Below are 17,426 nucleotides of genomic sequence, written 5' to 3'. Positions count from 1 at the left end.
TCACTCAGTGGCTGACCTCCTGCGCTGACGACCTCGCCCCACTGAAGAACCCACTCACCAGGCACAGAAGCAAGAAGGCCCCCTGGTTCACCGACGAACTCAAGAACTCCAAGAAGGCCTGACGCACCCTCGAGAAGGCCTGGCTCCTCGACAAGACCGCCGACAACATGACCGCCCTCAAACTCGCTACCCGCAGACACCACCAGCTCATCCGCACCACCAAGAAGAAATCTCTGAAGGAACGACTGGACAAGAACGCCCATGACAGCAAGGAGCTCTTCAACATCGTCAAGGAGTTCTCTAACCCCAGCACCGGCAACAACGACATCACTCCCTCACAGGAGCTCTGCGACTCCCTCGCCTCGTACTTCCACTGCAAGATCGCCACCATCCACAACAGCTTCGGCGTTTCACCCCCGCACCCATCGGTCGAACCTACGCACCCCGCCGCCATCCTCCAGACATGGACCAAGGTGACCCCCGAAGACACAACACGCATGATGAACACCATCCACTCCGGATCGCCGACAGACCCGTGCCCCCACCATGTCTTCAACAAGGCCGCCTCTACCATCGCACCCCACCTCCGAGACATCATCAACACCTCCTTCGACACAGCCACCTTCCCGGAAAGCTGGAAGCACGCCGAGCTCAGCGCTCTGCTGAAGAAACCAACAGCGGACCCGACCGACCTCAAGAACTTCCGCCCCATCTCGCTCCTTCCCTTCCCCGCCAAAGTCATCCAGAAGGTCGTCAACAAGCAACTGGCCGCCTTCCTCGAATCGAACGGATCCCTCGACCCATCACAGTCCGGATTCAGAGCCAACCACAGCACCGAGACCGCCCTCATCGCAGCCACCGACGACATCCGAGCCCTGCTTGACAACGGTGAAACAGCGGCACTCATCCTCCTAGACCTCTCCGCAGCATTTGACACTGTCTGCCACCGCACCCTAGTCCAAAGCCTCAACGACACCGGCATCCAAGGGACGGCCCTGGAATGGATCACCTCATACCTCTCCGGCAGAACACAGAGAGTACGCCTCCCTCCCTTCCTCTCTGAGGCCACCGGAGTCATCTGCGGCGTCCCGCAAGGATCATCGCTCAGCCCCACTCTCTTCAACATCTACATGAAACCCCTCGCTGCCATCGCACGCCAACACAACCTCAACATCATCTCCTACGCCGATGACACCCAGCTGATTCTCTCCCTCACCAGAGACCCCGACACCGCCAAAACCAGCCTACACGAAGGGATGAAAGACGTCGCCAAATGGATGGACATCAGCCGCCTGAAATTGAACACGGACAAGACAGAAGTCCTCATCCTGGGACCATCGCCCTCCGCATGGGACGACTCCTGGTGGCCCCCGGCCCTAGGCACCGCACCCAAGCCTACGGACCACGCACGCAACTTGGGCGTCATCCTGGACTCCTCCCTATCTATGACCAGACAAGTCAACGCCGTATCCTCAGCCTGCTTCCACAACCTTCGCATGCTCCGTAAGATCTTCCGCTGGATCCCGACCGAGACCAGGAAGACGGTCACCCAGGCCCTCGTCACCAGCAGACTAGACTACGGAAACACCCTCTACGCCGGTACAACAGCCAAGCTTCAGAAAAGACTTCAACGTATCCAGAACGCCTCCGCCCGACTCATCCTGGACGTCCCCCGACGCAGCCACATCTCGAGCCATCTGAGGGACCTGCACTGGCTCCCCGTCAACAAGAGGATCACGTTCAGACTCCTCACCCACGCACACAAATCCCTCCACGACCTTGGCCCAAGATACCTCAACGACCGCCTGACCTTCTACACGCCCACCCGCCAGCTACGATCCGCAAACCTCGCCCTCGCCGTCGTCCCTCGCATCCAGAGAACCACTGCCGGAGGAAGATCCTTCTCCTACCTGGCGGCTAAGACATGGAACTCCCTGCCCGTCCACCTGCGACTGACCCCGGACCACCTCGCCTTCAGGAGACAGCTCAAGACCTGGCTGTTCGAGCAGTAGCAGACCCCCTCCCTCATGCGCCTTGAGACCCTTCCAGGTGAGTAGTGCGCAATACAAATTTCTTGATTGATTGATTGATTGAATGATCACCCTGGGGTACACACTAGTGAAACGTGCAATTTCAATGAAGTGGGGAGTAGGTGAGAAGCCATCCCTGAAGGGTTGGGCTAGAGAATTAGATAGATGCATGATAGCAGAAAAAGAGGTGTTCAAATCCAGGGGTTGCCCCAAGAAATGGGATAAAAAATGGAGCACATGGAATACGTACCAAGGGGAACTGTGTACCTCACCTGTCAAGGAGATGGAAATGAGGAAATGTATTGGGAGCATTATGGAAGCAACTGAGTGATCTACAGTTTATTCCTGTTGAAAGTGCGAAGTTGTAACTGTCCTGAAATGTATACAAACAAACAGTGACTAAACTGTTTTAAAAAATAAAGAACAATAAAAAAAAAAAAAAAGATCTGGAAAAAAATAACCTACTTTTTAATTTGTTTTGTATAAATCATTGTAATTTTCTGTTAAACTGGATGCATGCATGAGCCAAGGACTGTTGTCATGCCATAGTGCTTGTTACTTTTTATTTATTTATTTATGTAAGCCATGTAGCACAGCAGCCCACCTTGCTGTGCAATAGGTCTTAAAACAGCACAGGGTTGAGGGTGGCAAGCAACAAGAGGGAGGAGCGTGGGGAAAAAATAATGTATAGTAAGAGGACAACGGCAGAGTGAGTTAAAGAGAACAACGGTAGACAGATGTTTCAAATAGAACAGATGGTGGGAGGAGTGCAGGTTAAAAAAACACAACAGCGGGAGGTGAGTGGAGGAGGGCGGGGGAGATGATTGACACCACAGAGAGCAGGAGAAGGGTGAGGTAAAGGAGAGCTACTGCAGACACATGCAGCCTTTAAGAGTGCATGCCAAAAAGTTGAGAAAGAGTATCTGCAGGAGCCTGCAGCCAATGGAGGAATACTGGCCTCAGGAAATTGTACTTGGTCCATGAAGACGAGAAGCCAAAGACGAAGATGAGGAGGAGGCACCGACCAATAGGAAGCAAGGAAATGAGAGTGAAATGGCTGCCTACCAATGCTAAGTGAAGGTACGTAATATGCAGCCTTTAAGCCCCTTTTGAGATTTATTTTTCTTCACAAGAGATTTTGCAAGCACAGTGCAAGTTCTGTGCAGGTGAACCATAAAAACACCTCACCTGCCTAAATGTAGGCAGTTCCTGTGGTCATGCTCTCCATTTAGCCACTATTTACGTTTGATCAGTAAGCTCATGTTCAGGTTGCTCGGTATAATCAATCCTGGATCATAATCAGCACACTGATGGCACTCAGCATCTCAGCTTACGTCTACTTACGTCTACAGATCCATCATTACACACATTAAACACAGCATGTGTATTTGGTGTTTGCACACTGTTAATTAAGTTACTGTGTCTTTCCCCAGTACAGTTCTCTAGCAGTCACTTTCAACCACGTGTGCAGGCACATTTGTATTTCTAGGGTGGAAAACAAAAAGCAGAATTTGCAATGAAGATGCTTGCAAGGTGCTGAAAGCAATTAGAAACTAAAGGTTTTCTGCACATTTTTTCGTATTGAGACTGTAATTAGGTGGCTATGGTTATCAATAAATCCCATAGCTATATGGGAGGGAAAGTCCAGATTGTGGAAAGTTCTACAAGGTCATACAAAAAGCAGATGCGCTTTGAACAAATTCTGATAACATAACATACGCCTAAAACAATTAAGGTGAAATGCCCAATCCCTGCAGCACCCTCAGATAATGTAGAATCCCAAATGATACACAGAGCCCCCGGGCCTTCAGTGCTTCCTGTACTGCATTAAGCGGAGGACCACTGCAAATCGGTGCCCAAAGTCCTTATTCGGTCAGGGGCGTAGCAAGGGGGCGGGCAGTGCGCCCCGGGCGGCACGAGTTTTGGGGGCGGCAGCCTAACCTCCCCCACTTACCTGTGGCGGCGCGGGGGGGGGGGGGGGAAACGCTGGATTTGTGCGCCTTCAGTGCTTCGTATACCTCATTAAGTGAAGAAGGACCACTGTAAATAAATTCCCAAAATCCCTATTCGGCCAGTGGCGTAGCAAGGGGGGTGGGGCGGTGTGTTCCGTGCGGCACGAGTTTAGGGGATGGCAGCCTAAGCCCCCCTTACCTGTGGCAGCGCTGGCCGGCAAAAGCTAGATTTGTTTGCCAGGCCACCCCTCTCCCCCCCCCCCCTCCCTTTTGCGGCCTGGTGGAAGTGCCACGGGCGGCAGAAGGCCTAGCTACGCCACTGTATTTGGCCAGACACACATTAGAGCAGCCCCCACAGGATATTTATATAAACACCACCAAAAAACTCAATTTTCCTCCCCGGCACGTTCTTGCATTGCTTACATGCGCTGCCGAATCACTTACTGTGCTATTTCCCTGAACGTTCACTTACATACAGGAACTTCAAAAGCTGAGCAAAGCCCCCTGGGAGAATCCGGCGATCTGCACTATAAAGCTGCTCCAACTTGCTGCTCACATGAGTGAGATAATCTCCTGCAATTTACTTCTCCCACTGAGATATACTTTACTTTTAATGGATTTCAAGATTAGGCTCAATTATAAGGATTTGGCTCTTTCCATAATTCGTTTCACATGTCAGAAGAGGTAACTTTCACAATTAACAGCTTATCACCGAGAAAGACAACAATCCACCTCTGTTAGTGACTAAGAAATAACAACAGTTACATGCAAACTATCATTAAGATTATTACTGTTGTTGGTGGTGGTTAGAATGTTGTTGCTGTTATTATTCTATTATTATCATCGTCAGGGGTGATGTTATTAATGATTGTCTTAATGAGGCAAAATGAGAGAAAAAGAAGGAACACGAGGCAACGAACTTTAACACAAATACAGGACAATGACTGGTGGAAAGTTGAAATAACTTCTTAGCAAAGAAGTAGAAAGTAGAAGAGGAGACTGCATTGTTTGAAGCTTGTCACTTGAGGGTGTGGCTCGAATGCAGATAAAGTCATGAGTAAGGGATTACAGAAGTAGGTATTTAGGACAGAGGGTTTGACAGGTACAGGAAGGTGACAGCTGGCGCCAGGTGAGAATTAGGGCCACCTAAAGGTGTTTTAAGATAAACTACTGCTTCACTTGTCAGGATGTCTGTGAGGTAGGACATCATTGGTCATAGTTATAAAATCTAGCGCTGACAATATTTTCTATGCAAAACAAGTTAGGAGATGTAAACCATGATTTCTCGCTTGTGGCTTCAATTTCACTTTGAAGGAGATTCAATTTCACTTTGAAGGAGACTAAACCTTTGAATGAAGCCGCTGAAGATGTATTCATGTGCATACTTTTGAAGCGTCACCATTGCAATGGCGTAGTCAGTGTGCCATGGGCCCCAGTGCATGGAAGGGAAATGCCCCCCCGCCCCCCGGGCTGCTGTTTGTACTGTGGAATACAGCAATAACTGGAATTCGGTGGGCCCTACGGGCCTCTGGTAGCCGCTGCCACTGCACCAGTTGCCCCAATGGAAGCAATGTCCCTCCATCATTGGCATAATCAGGCCATCCTTCGCATGCCAAGTTGCTCTCTACAAGTCCCATCATAAGTTAACCTTGCCGGCTCAGGCCTACTATCTTAATTGACATATATGCCCATGCATGTTTTACGTGGTGCTCTGTTGGTTTATTCGCTTGTTTGCATTTGAATTGATGATATTGTTCTTAACACTTTGTCAATGTTCTTAATATTTTAAAAAGAATATTTTTTAATCTGAGTCTATCTACTTGCTCGGCCTGACCCTGCGGTGCCTGTATGTAAGAGCGGGCCCGCTGTGCTCTGGGGTTAGCATTCTAGCATTTTGTATTTCCTGCCCTTAAAAGACACGCTTGCGCGACTGCGCAGCATGTGTTCCATGGTGTTCTGTTGGTTTATTCGCACGTTTGCATTCGAATTGCTGCTATTGCACTTAGTCAATGTTCTTAATACTTTAAAAACAAATATTTTTTTAATCTGAATCTACCTACTTGCTCGGCCTGACCCTGAGGTGCCCATATGTAAGAGCGTGCCCGCTGTGCTCTGGGGTTAGCATTCTAGCTTTTTGTATTTCCTGCCCTTAAAAGACACACTGGCAGGACCGCGCCGCCGGCGCGCCAAAGGCAAGCCCGTCTGCGCTCGTCGGCACCTGGAGTGCGCCCAGCACCAGAACCCCTGCTCGTTTTGTCTCCCGCAAGTATTCAAAGAAACAACTGTTGGAGCTCAGGAGAGGTGAGTGTCCCTCTAGTGAAGTCTGCTGCCAAATGTGGAACTCTAGGGAGTTTAAGTGCGGGGTTGTGATTTCGGGTTCAGCACTGAACTGATTAGCTTAGTGACGGGGATAGATGGTACGTAGCTTTAGCTTGGCCCTTCGAGGTCCTTCACAATGATACAGACGCTATTCTAGCGAGTCTTGGAAAACCGGGCCTATCTCCGGACCTATTCAGGAACAGTTTTTGCAGTGTATACTACTAAACACCCGCTCACTAGTATGATGTAGGTCTCAAATCCAGACATAGTATTTCTGATGAGACGTGGACAAATCAGGTATCTGTCCCGAACTGGCATTTTGCTCTTCCGGCAGGCTATTCAGTGATGAGTCAGGATAGGCTAGGGAATAGAGGTGGAGGTATTGCAATAATATATTGCTCCCAGTTGAAGGTTCGAGTTGAAGCCATTACACAGCTTCCGGCAGAATCTATGGTTTTTACTTTTAAAATCAATCATATCTCCACCTTTCATGGGCTATTGCTATACCGTCCACCCTACCCAGAGTGCCCTTTACCCATGCTCTACAGACTCTTCTTGAATCTTGTTTAGAATCCTCCACTCTCACCATTTTGGGTGATTTTAATTTTCACCTGGAACTTAACAACGATTGTGATACCACAAGGCTACTTGACAACCTGGCTGCCTATGGCCTTACACAAATAGTGTCGAAATCGACCCACTTGGCCGGCCATACACTTGATGGCATTTTCACAAATAATCACGATATTACTCTGGTCAAAATCTCCCCATTATCCTTGACCGACCATAAGGCTGTATACTTTAAAGTTAAACACATTAACCCCAATCACCTCACATTAAATAGACTCTCTGTGGTGAAAACCCGACCCTGGCTTAAAATACAGGGAAATGAGCTACAATAGGCTCTTGACATCTGCCCGCCCTTACCGGTCATTGATAACAAGGAAGCAGTTTCCCAGTTTGAGAACTGGATTAGACAAGCGGTCAATCGGGTAGCTCCGGAAAAAATCTCTAGAACTAGAAGACGTCAGGCGACATCTCCATGGTATGGACCAGGCCTTAAAAGCATGAAATCCAACTGCAGGAGAGCAGAACAAATATGGAGATCCGATTATAGTAAGGAGCACAAACTGGCTTATAACTTAGCCTTAGAGCAATACAAGGAGGCTGTTATAAGGGCCAAAAAGGACTACTTTACGACTAAAATTGGGGGAGGTTAAAAACTCCTCTAAAGAGCTTTTTAAATCAGTCCAAGCTCTATCTAAGCCGCAGCAGCTCAATCAGTTTAGGCCTGACCATGCCTTCTGTAATAAGTTGGCCAGTGTTTTTTAAACAAAGGTGCAAGTTTTTTATGATGATCTCCTCCTCACAGTAAATACTGCAACCACACCTTGTAGGTCGCCTGTGGAGGAGAATATCTCTCAGAGCCAACTAACGAGTTCTCCAAGCTTCACACAGGAGAAGGTGAATCATCTCCTTCTAACTACTTAGTCAGGTTCACCCAATGATCCTTGTCCCCCGCCATTTTACATCTAGTTTCAGATACAATCAGCTTCTATTTAACTCACCTCCTAAATAAAGTAGTGGAATCAGGGCTCTTTCCTTGCGCCTGGAAAAATGCTTGTATCAGGCCTGTCCTCAAAAAACCTGCCCTGGTCCCAACTGAGGTTAAAAACTACCGACTGATCTCTTGCTTGCCATTAGCTTCCAAAATTTTGGAAAAATCGATGAATATGGAATTAACTCAATTCCTTTAATCTAATAGTTTGTTAGATCCCAGTCAGCAGAAGGGATTCGCAGACAGGTTGGTAGGGGGGCCGGGCCATCCTCATCCTTCTAGATCTATCGGCAGCATTTGACACTGTGAATCACACGGTGTTAGTGCGGCGGCTGAAGGCTCTGGGGATTCGGGGAATGGCCCTGGCCCACCTCACCTCCTTCCTAGCCTGTAGAGAGCAGAGCATAGTATGGGCCCATTTGCAATCTGACACCTTTCATCCTTCTTGTGGGGTGCCACAGGGATCGGACCTATCACCCACCCTCTTCATTTATATGTCACACCTCTGGCTAGAATCATTAGAGAGCACGGTTTCGCTTTGTTTCTTATGCGGATGATTCTCAACTTATTATATCCGTATCAAAAAATCCAGAAGCTACTGCCGTTAGCTTCCATACCTGTCTGACCGAAATCATGAGCTGGATGAGTCAAAACTTTCTTAAGATTAATACCAAGAAAACTGAGGTGATCGAGTTTGGTAAGGGCCCTTCCATGTGGAACGAAACCAGGTGGCCAACAGAGGCGGGTGAGCGTCCCTGTCCAACATCTAAGGTCCGGAATCTAGGAATCATCTTAGACAATCAATTACATTTTGCAGGCCGGTGAAACGCCGTACGTCCTCCTGTTTTTTCTTACTGAAGATTCTACGTAAGATTTTCCTTTTTATTCCTAAGGAACTCAGGAGAACTGTGGTGGTAGCTCTTATTCTATCTGGAATTGACTACTGTAATGCACTCTTTGTGGGTATTGACGAAGCTCAGATGTCCAAATTACAGTCTTTACAAAATGCAGCTGGCTCGCCTGCTTTTAAATATCCCCAAAGGCAACTCTACCTCAGCTGGAATAAGAGCATTACATTGGCTCCCTATTCAGCATCGAGTGGAGTTTAAGGCCCTCTGTCAGGTCCACAAGGCACTATATGGTGGCGGGGCTGCTGATATTCAGAAATTGTTCCTGAGGGAATTGCTTATGAGGAACCTAAGATCAACTAATGTGGGTCTTGTTCAAATTACCAAATTTTGCAGAGCTAGATGGGGAGGCAGGAGTTTCTCCTACCGCACAGTCACTCTGTGGAATGAGATGCCAACTGTTATGAGGCTGCAACCTAACTTGCAGCATTTTAGGAAACTGCTTAAATCCTGGCTGTTCCCTCCTAAATAAGCTATATGAACTTACAGAGCATCACTGTCTCACATCTTTCAGCTCCAAGACGCCACGGCATTTGCGAGCTTTACAAACTTATTTTCATTTCATTGATTTTATTTCAGACAAACAGGTACTTTGACAACATGTGACAGTATGTGACCACTAACATGTGTTAGGTGAAATGTTAAAGTTTTTGGAACAATACTGACATACCTAAACATAACTAAATTGATTGTTATTTTATTGTGTCTGATCGAGGATTTCAAATTTTAAATGACTCGTTCTGGCGGGCCTTGATGGGTCCTCCTGATTTTCAAACATGTCAAGCTGTTTTCTCCTGAAACTCCTGTTTTGCTTTTTTTATCTGTGACTTTTATGGTTTGATAAAAACCGAATAAAGTTTTATTTGATATTTAAAAAAAAAAAAAAATTGACTACTAGCATGATAGGCCCAACTCATACTAAGAGCTTGTTAGAGGCAAGTTGAGTCCAGCATTTAATCTACTTCTTGATTGGCATTCTCTACCCAATTGCAAATTTTTCCAAGCTCGTAAAACAATAACAGCAACAGTTGAACTATTACCTTTTTCTGCTTCCTGGAAGCTTCTTCACCCAGTACATACTTTGTAAAAAAAAAGTAAGTGCCAGGGCCCTATTGCGACGCCACTGCAGTCTGCACCACCCATTGCCCCTTTTAGCTCTGCATCTGACATTGTAAACAAAACTACCTACTATGACACACCTGCAAGTGTGACAAATCTAGGCCACCCAAAGCTATATAAATGGTGTGAGCGGCAGGTATTGTGCTTTTTTAAAATGTATATTGACTTATTAAATACAGTTGTTGTGCTCATCTTAAATTCAGACAGACAGTGCCACCATGTGGTGGATTGTCACTAGAGCCGATGCTGGCAATTAAGTGCCGGTAACGAGCACCGGAAACCATGGCTCAAAATAAGCACTGCCTACACCCAAGTATTCAGCACTGATACCATGCTCATTTCTAGAGCTCTTCTGCTGTTTCTTGTATTTTGGTTCCACACATCTGCCATTGGTATGGCCTTGTATCATTGTGCACAGTTTGCAGGTGTGTATCTTCACAACTTGAATTTTGTGCCGAACATAATCTGGTTTGCACAGGTTCCTTTTATTGGTGTGCTGTGGGTGGCTTTTGTCGGTGGGTGTACTGAGCTAGGTAGCCGAGCAGTGGTCTGTTGTTCGTCATACTTTTCGTGTGAAGAACTCCATCAGTGTACTAGTCGGCCACACAGGAGCTATATTATATGGACCCACGTTGGTGTGATTTGCCTCATAAGATAAGTGCATGTGCTGACTGTGTTTGTGGATCATTGTAATCTGAGAGGGTCAGATAACTTGATCTTTTGGTTTTCTGCTCTTTGATGGTGATTGTTGTCCATTGCATAGTATATCAGATTAGGTGTATGTAAGAGAATCAATATACTGGACGGTGTTATATAGTAGTTTATAGGCAGCTTTGTGTTTACTATGTCTAGCTGTGTTAGATACGATTGCTTTTGGAGTTGCTGGTACTGTGATGGTAATGCAACTGTATGACTAACTGTTTAAATATTGTGTTTTGTGTCTCCTTAGTGTTGTCATTTAACATAGACATACGAAAATACATTAAAAAATAAAATGAATGCAAAGCTAACAAAAGTAAAATATGAAATTATGAAAGGTTTTTTAAAAGTGATTTAAAAAGATTAAAAAATTAAGTAAATAAATATTTGGCATTCCAAACAAAAGTAGACAGACTGTTGGGCTTTGAAGCATTCAGATTTACTATTCTCCTTCCAACATAAGCAACAATGTGGAAAGCACTGAACCTTGGAGTGGTCAAATTTACTATTCCCACTACTACATAAACAAAAGTAGGGAAAGTGTTGGACTATAGAGTGGTTAGATGTGATATCCACACTCCAATTTTAGCAACAGTAGGGTATGTATTGGACTGTGGAGGGGTAAAATGTAGAATTCCTACTCCAACATAAATACAGGAAAGTGTTGGACTTTGGAGGAGTTAATATTCCAACTCCAACATGAACAACTATATGGAAAGTGCTAGATTTCAGAGGGGTAAAATTTACTATTCTAACCCCATCATAAACAAAAGAAGAGAATGTGATAAAAACAATATTTAAATATATAAAAACATAAAAATATTGAAACGTATAAATATAAAAATGATAATTAAAGATAAATTACATTACAATTCAAAAATACAAAATTATTTCAAATCAAATAAAAAATTTACAAAACTAAAAAGTTAACAAAAAATACACTTCCCTCCCTCTACTACCCAAAAAACACCAACAACTGAAATTAATAAAAAAATAACACTGAAACATTAATATCAAATGAATTATTAAATAAACCAACTAAAATGAAAAGCAATTTACACATTTCAAATCCATTTACCCAATTTTATATTTAAATTGATCAATAAAATAACATTCAATTAAAAAGCAACCAATATTTAAAATAACAATGACTCAATTAAATATGTTACTTAAGTAACTATAAATTAATAATGACTTTTAAATAAAACATAATTAAAATGTTAAAACAACAATATACATTTTAAATAACTTTCCACCCGAATCACCCATAAACCCAACAACCTGCTACTAAATATATAATTTCAAATGACATTTTTTTTTACATTTCACAGCAAAAATGGAACTTTATTAACATATGTAATACAAATATTTTTATAATCATACTACCTTATAACGATACAATAACTAATATGTATTAAATTAGTTGTGGATTCCAGCCCCTAATCCCTCTTGAAAGGCAGGGTTGTCACTGTAGGGACATTCAATCTCGAGGACGGTAAACAAGTCTGGTTTGGACAGAGGTGCAGGTCAGTATTAATGGATCATGATCAGAGTGGATCTTCACAAGGTATTCAACGTGAGTGACCCTGTTGTGAAATGCGACAGAGCACAAAAACATGTTCAAGCTGACTGAAAAGTCATGTAGGCCAGAATTGTAAGAATCAGAAGTGCTACGTGGATTGTTTAACCTCCATGTATCAACCAAACCCCAGTCCGATATCCAGGTGCGAAAGAGTGATGCGACCGGATCGCTCTCCCTACCTCCCAATCCCAACCGGATTGGTAGGTAGGGAGAGTGAGGTGAGATCAATCGAGGACAACATCCGCTATGCAATTGAAGCTATCTCCTACTATAAGCTGGAATTGAAGTACCTTAGAGATGTTTGGAGCAATAGTGGCTAAGAACATAGGTTGTTCCATCTTTCAAGTATACACAGTACCAAAAGCAATTAAATTTCCATCCAATGTGCCCCCTAGTATCACATAACAACCCTCCAGACCAACAATCTCCACTTGGGGATGAAAGAGGGTGCCAGGAAGTGCCCATATCGGCACTCACCTAGCAAAGGAGGAGTACGTAGTGGCACAGAACTTCCTTCTCCAGCATTTATGTAAGGCCAAGCTTTCCACTTTTGTAAGACACATGTCTTGGAGAAAGGCTACTTGCACCTTATGCCTCCTTAAGGTACATTTCAACCTTGTACCATTTAGCTGGGGAATTGAAGCCCAGCACGTTCCACTTGAGCACTTTAATGGTAGAGGCCAATACAGCCATTAGGAAGGGCACACTATGCAGCCTGGGAAAGCCATCTGCCCCCGGCTATCATCCCCAGCTCCTCAAAAAAAAAAAGGTCATAGGCACTCCAATGATAGTGGCCAATAACGACCCACTCATGTGGGAAAACAACAAAAATACTTCCCAACAAACCCCTCATTTACAGTTGTGTCATGCTGCTCTGGCAAAACTATGTGGAACCATATTGAAAGCACTCCACCGGTGGAGTCGGACAGACCAGTCCCACCTGGAGGTGAAAACAAACACCCAACACTAGAAACTGACCCCTCCATCCCAGAGGGTCGCAAGCAAACAATAGCATTGACAAGAGAGCAAACATCCGTCCGGACCAGCATTGGCAAAAATGGCAACTAGTGGGTCAAAAAACAATGCACTCAATCAGGGCATCAGTGGGAGGGGAGGTTGAATATCTCAAATAATGTAATCGGCTGTACAAGGATGACATGAGGAAAACAACACTTGAGTCCGATCTGGGGTCTGTCTCAGAGTGGATACTGGAGTCCTCTGCTGTGGAGGTGCAGGCGGTCCCCCCCCCCCCCTCGGTGCATGCTCTACCAGGGTCACTGCAGCAAGCTCCTGGACCCTACCATTGTTGGTCTGATATGGGGTGGGCCATTTCCATCTGTGCCTATGCTAGTGTGGTCACTTGCGTCCGGTCACCCTCGGTGGGGGCCTGTCCTGCACATCCGGGGGGGGAAGGGGGTGTTCATTGTGAGTATCAAGACAATTCCAGGCCTCTTCCAGAGTATAAAAGAATGTGGTTTGACCAACTTAATGAATCTGCCTTTGGCCGGAAACAGTACGGCATAAGGATTGGCGAGTTCTCATAGCCAGATAAGGAGCTCTAATTTGCACTGCTGAGAGATAGTCAGGAAAGATGTAGACTTTCACGGTCCTCACCTGTAAAGGGCCAGGTTTCCATGTCTGTCTGAGTAGAAAGTCGCAATTTCGAAAATGTAGGAGACAGGCCTCAACCATACGCATGAGAGGTACCCAGGCACGCTGGCAGGCAGACACCCTATGAGCTCTCTCAAGGACTTAGAATTTTCAAAGACCCACCACTTATGACAGGTGATCATCGATGCACCTTGGTTTTTAGGGGAGTCCAATTATCCAGATGTTGTTGCGTCTGGCCCTCCCTTCTTGGTCTTCAATCCAAGCCTCAACTGATTGCACATGCTGTGCCATATCATTAAGTTGTGAAATGTGACTCTTTGTAGTAGGCATTAACTAAGCTACCATGGTTTTGACAGTATGAACCTGGTCAGCCATTTTGCAATGGTCATCCCTCAAAAGGCTGAGGACTACTACCAATGAATCTCTTTTAGTCTCTAACGCTTCCCTTGTGGAGCTAAAGGCTCCCAAGATCACATCTAATTTATCTACAGGGGTGGCTCAGAAGGGCCGCCGGAGGAATGCGGGTGGTGGGACAGTTCCTCGACCGTAGCCTTTGGTGGGAAGCCTTCTTTTGCCTGCAGTGTGCACCTCATAGCTCCCAGGGAGTGGGATAAGTGTTGGCCGCAGGAGACTTGAAGCAGTTCAGAGCAAGTGGCCCCACCAGGTCAGCACAGTCCAAGTGTCTCTGTGGCAGTGAGGAAGTCTTGTTATGTTGTGGGAGAAGAACAGAAGAAGTACTCTCAAGGTTCCATAAGAAACAAGCATTTGCAATGCAATAGGTCTCGCATTCACGCGAGTTTGAGCTACTGGCATTGTAAATGACAATGCCTTTTATTTATGTCACTTACAATACTAATAGCTTAAGCTCTTGCAAATGCGTCACCTATTTCATTGCAATAAAGGGCCTTCTTGACCGCTTGTTAGATTGTAAAAATCAGAGGAAGAGACCGTCCTGCGATGTCTTCAAAGTAGTGATAAATAGTGCAGTGAAGAGGATGTGTGTGTTGTAAATTACACAGACACAAAGTGTGAAGTGAGAGTCACATATGATCCAAGCTATAAACACTAACAAAGTGCTCTAACACCTTTTACTCTGTGATTACACTGTTGCGGCTCAGGAGGAAGAATGGGGGAGGGGCTATTTCCAGCCCTCTCCGTGATTTGAGTGTGCAGTGTGGCATTGCGTAATGTCATTGCTATCTTTGGCCTAATAAAAAACACTCCAGCTGTAGTGGGGCCCTGGCTTCACCTCCTGATGCAGGGCGGGCTTTGCTTTATGGCAGCCATGGAGGGAGGGAGGGATAGTCTTGGCTGCAGCTCCGGCCTTGTACAGTGCCCCTGCTATTACTAGTGAGCGAGAGGCGCTGAGGTGGGTGTATTGGAATTGGTGGTGGTGGTATTGGTATTGGTGGTGGTGGTATTGGTGGTGGCGGTATAGGTGGTGGCGGTATTGGTATTGGTGGTGTTATTGGCATTGGTGGTGGTGGTACTGGTATTGGTGGTATTGGTGGTGGCATTATTAGTATTGATGGTGGTGGTATTGGTAGTATTGATATTGGAAGTGGTACGAATATGACGCAATGCTACGCAAACCAATAGTTCGCATGCTTTTAATACAAAGTTTTAACTTCGCAAATACCATTACTACGCAAGTTTATAGTGCGCATGTTTGCGTAGTAACAAGTCATGTTCGTTGATAGCTCTCTGCTGGCCTCCCTCCTACATCGTTATGCTCATTCTCCTTTCAGGACCCTACCATTAGATATCCAGGGACTAGTTCACAGTACAGCGACTGTAAGAAAGGGAACTGTTTCGAACACACACGCACAGGTGCCGGGAATCCCTCCGGTGTGTCCCGACTCACCACGCCTCGCCCAGGGCTCCACAACACGCTAGGGTGGGGAAGGGAGGGGGTGACCTTCGGGATGCATGAGGACACCAGGTGAAAGAGGCATACACACCAATTGGCAGGGCTGCTAGGCACATCGCATGTAAAGCCGTCTGCCCATGAGAACACAATGACCTTAAAGAGCTATGAGCAGCACTTAATTTGAGCCGTTGGGGGCCACCTGCACTTTTGGGGACCGGCACTTATTTTTCCATTTCAGACATTTTCCAGATCAAGAGACGGAAAACTACACAAAGCGGAAAGACAGAGGAGAGAGGGAAAGAGTGAAAAAACCCTTGCAAATGGAGAAAGCTGAAACCTGCAGGAGTGAAATAAAGCGGCAGGGATTGTCTGTTAAGGATTAAAGAGTAGGGGCTTTAAGTGGGATGAAAAAAGTGGAGGGTGCCTAAAAGGGTGTTGACTATATCATTAAGGGCGTGGCTTAAACCAAAAAAACAAAATTCACATATCTGCCTCCGTACCCACACAACTGCATCTGGCATGCAATGACCACTGCCTTGAGGGCCAAGAATGGGAAGAGCAAGCAGGCGATTTCTGAACATCTTTTTGATCCACTGTCAGGCACTTTGAGAAACTCACAATGCTTTAAGCTATTATAAACACCTGGAGGCAAATCAGTTCCAAGTATGCATTACACAAGAGTTATATGCTGCCTGCAAAATACAGGGTAACACAACATCCTGGAAATAACGAACACTCTTAGGGAATGCAAGGTTAAGTAGAGCATGTGAAATATAAATAGGAGCGACATGGATCACCTTAGTGCTTTTTACACTTGTTGTTCATTAATCCATCAGTGTTTTTGACTGTAATATAAAGTCATGATACAGGGGCCTGTTTCACAGAGGCAAACGCATCACGCTGTTTTGAGCACTGTTTTGGAGCCAGGCATAATCACATTACACAGTCTCTCCGTATTAATTGGCAGAGAGCTGTTCGCTATTGGCCGATTGATCCTGGGTTGATGAAGTCATTAGAACACTACCAATTAGCTGAAGAGAGGAGACAGCAATGCAGGCTGCATCACTTCCTTTAATGCTTAGCAAGTTCACGTCCCAGACAAATAATAATTGATATGCAGCCTGCTCTAATTGTGCTTGTTAAAAGCCAGCATTTTAATGACAGCCCGGCATTCTCTGTCTGGAACAGCTTACTCCTTACTCTCATTTCAGCCATGTTTTGGACATCGAACATCGACGCTGTTACCGAAAACGTGCATCCCCAGCATTTTTCAGTCATCGCACTGTGGGATAGCATTACCATGCATGTGATGTAACAACTTGCGTAGTAAAGGTTACACATTGTTACATCGCATGCGTTGTAACGCTTGCAAAGTAATGGTATGTGGTGTAATAGCCGCGTACTAATGGCTGTTCACCGGTGGTACTGGTATTGGTGATGGTGGTTTTGGTATTGGTATTGGTGGTATTGGTGGTGGTGGTATTGGTGGTGGTGGTGCTGGTATTGGTGGTGGTGGTATTGGTGGTGGTGGCATTGGTATTGGTGGTGGTATTGGTACTGGTGGTGGTGGTATTGGTAGTATTGGTGGTGGCGGTGGTGTTGATGGTATTGGTGGTGGTGGTATTGGTGGTAGTATTGGTGGTAGCGGTGGTATTGGTGGTGGTGGCATTGGGGGTGGTGGTATTAGTGGTGGTATTGGTGGTGGTATTGATGGTATTGGTGGTGGTATTGGTGATGATCTTGGTGGTGGTGGTATTGGTGGTGGTGGTGTTAATTGT

At 45.6% G+C, this 17,426-nt stretch overlaps 1 protein-coding gene across 1 annotated transcript in view; it reads left to right on the top strand.

Annotated features, from left to right (window-relative positions):
• LOC146820812 (uncharacterized) overlaps nucleotides 1-17,426 on the top strand; it is a 122,323-nt gene that overhangs the window by 65,788 nt on the left and 39,109 nt on the right. Inside the window, exon 2 of the mRNA XM_085609744.1 lies at nucleotides 6,139-6,283. Coding sequence (XP_085465870.1) covers nucleotides 6,139-6,283 — 145 coding nt within the window. The remainder of the gene's footprint in view (nucleotides 1-6,138; nucleotides 6,284-17,426) is intronic.

Source organism: Triturus cristatus, chromosome 6, assembly GCF_964204655.1.
Source record: "Triturus cristatus chromosome 6, aTriCri1.1, whole genome shotgun sequence".
NCBI classification, from domain to species: domain Eukaryota; kingdom Metazoa; phylum Chordata; class Amphibia; order Caudata; family Salamandridae; genus Triturus; species Triturus cristatus.
The sequence above is the reverse complement of the archived record's forward strand: the minus strand, read 5'-3'. Positions and strand labels throughout refer to the sequence as shown.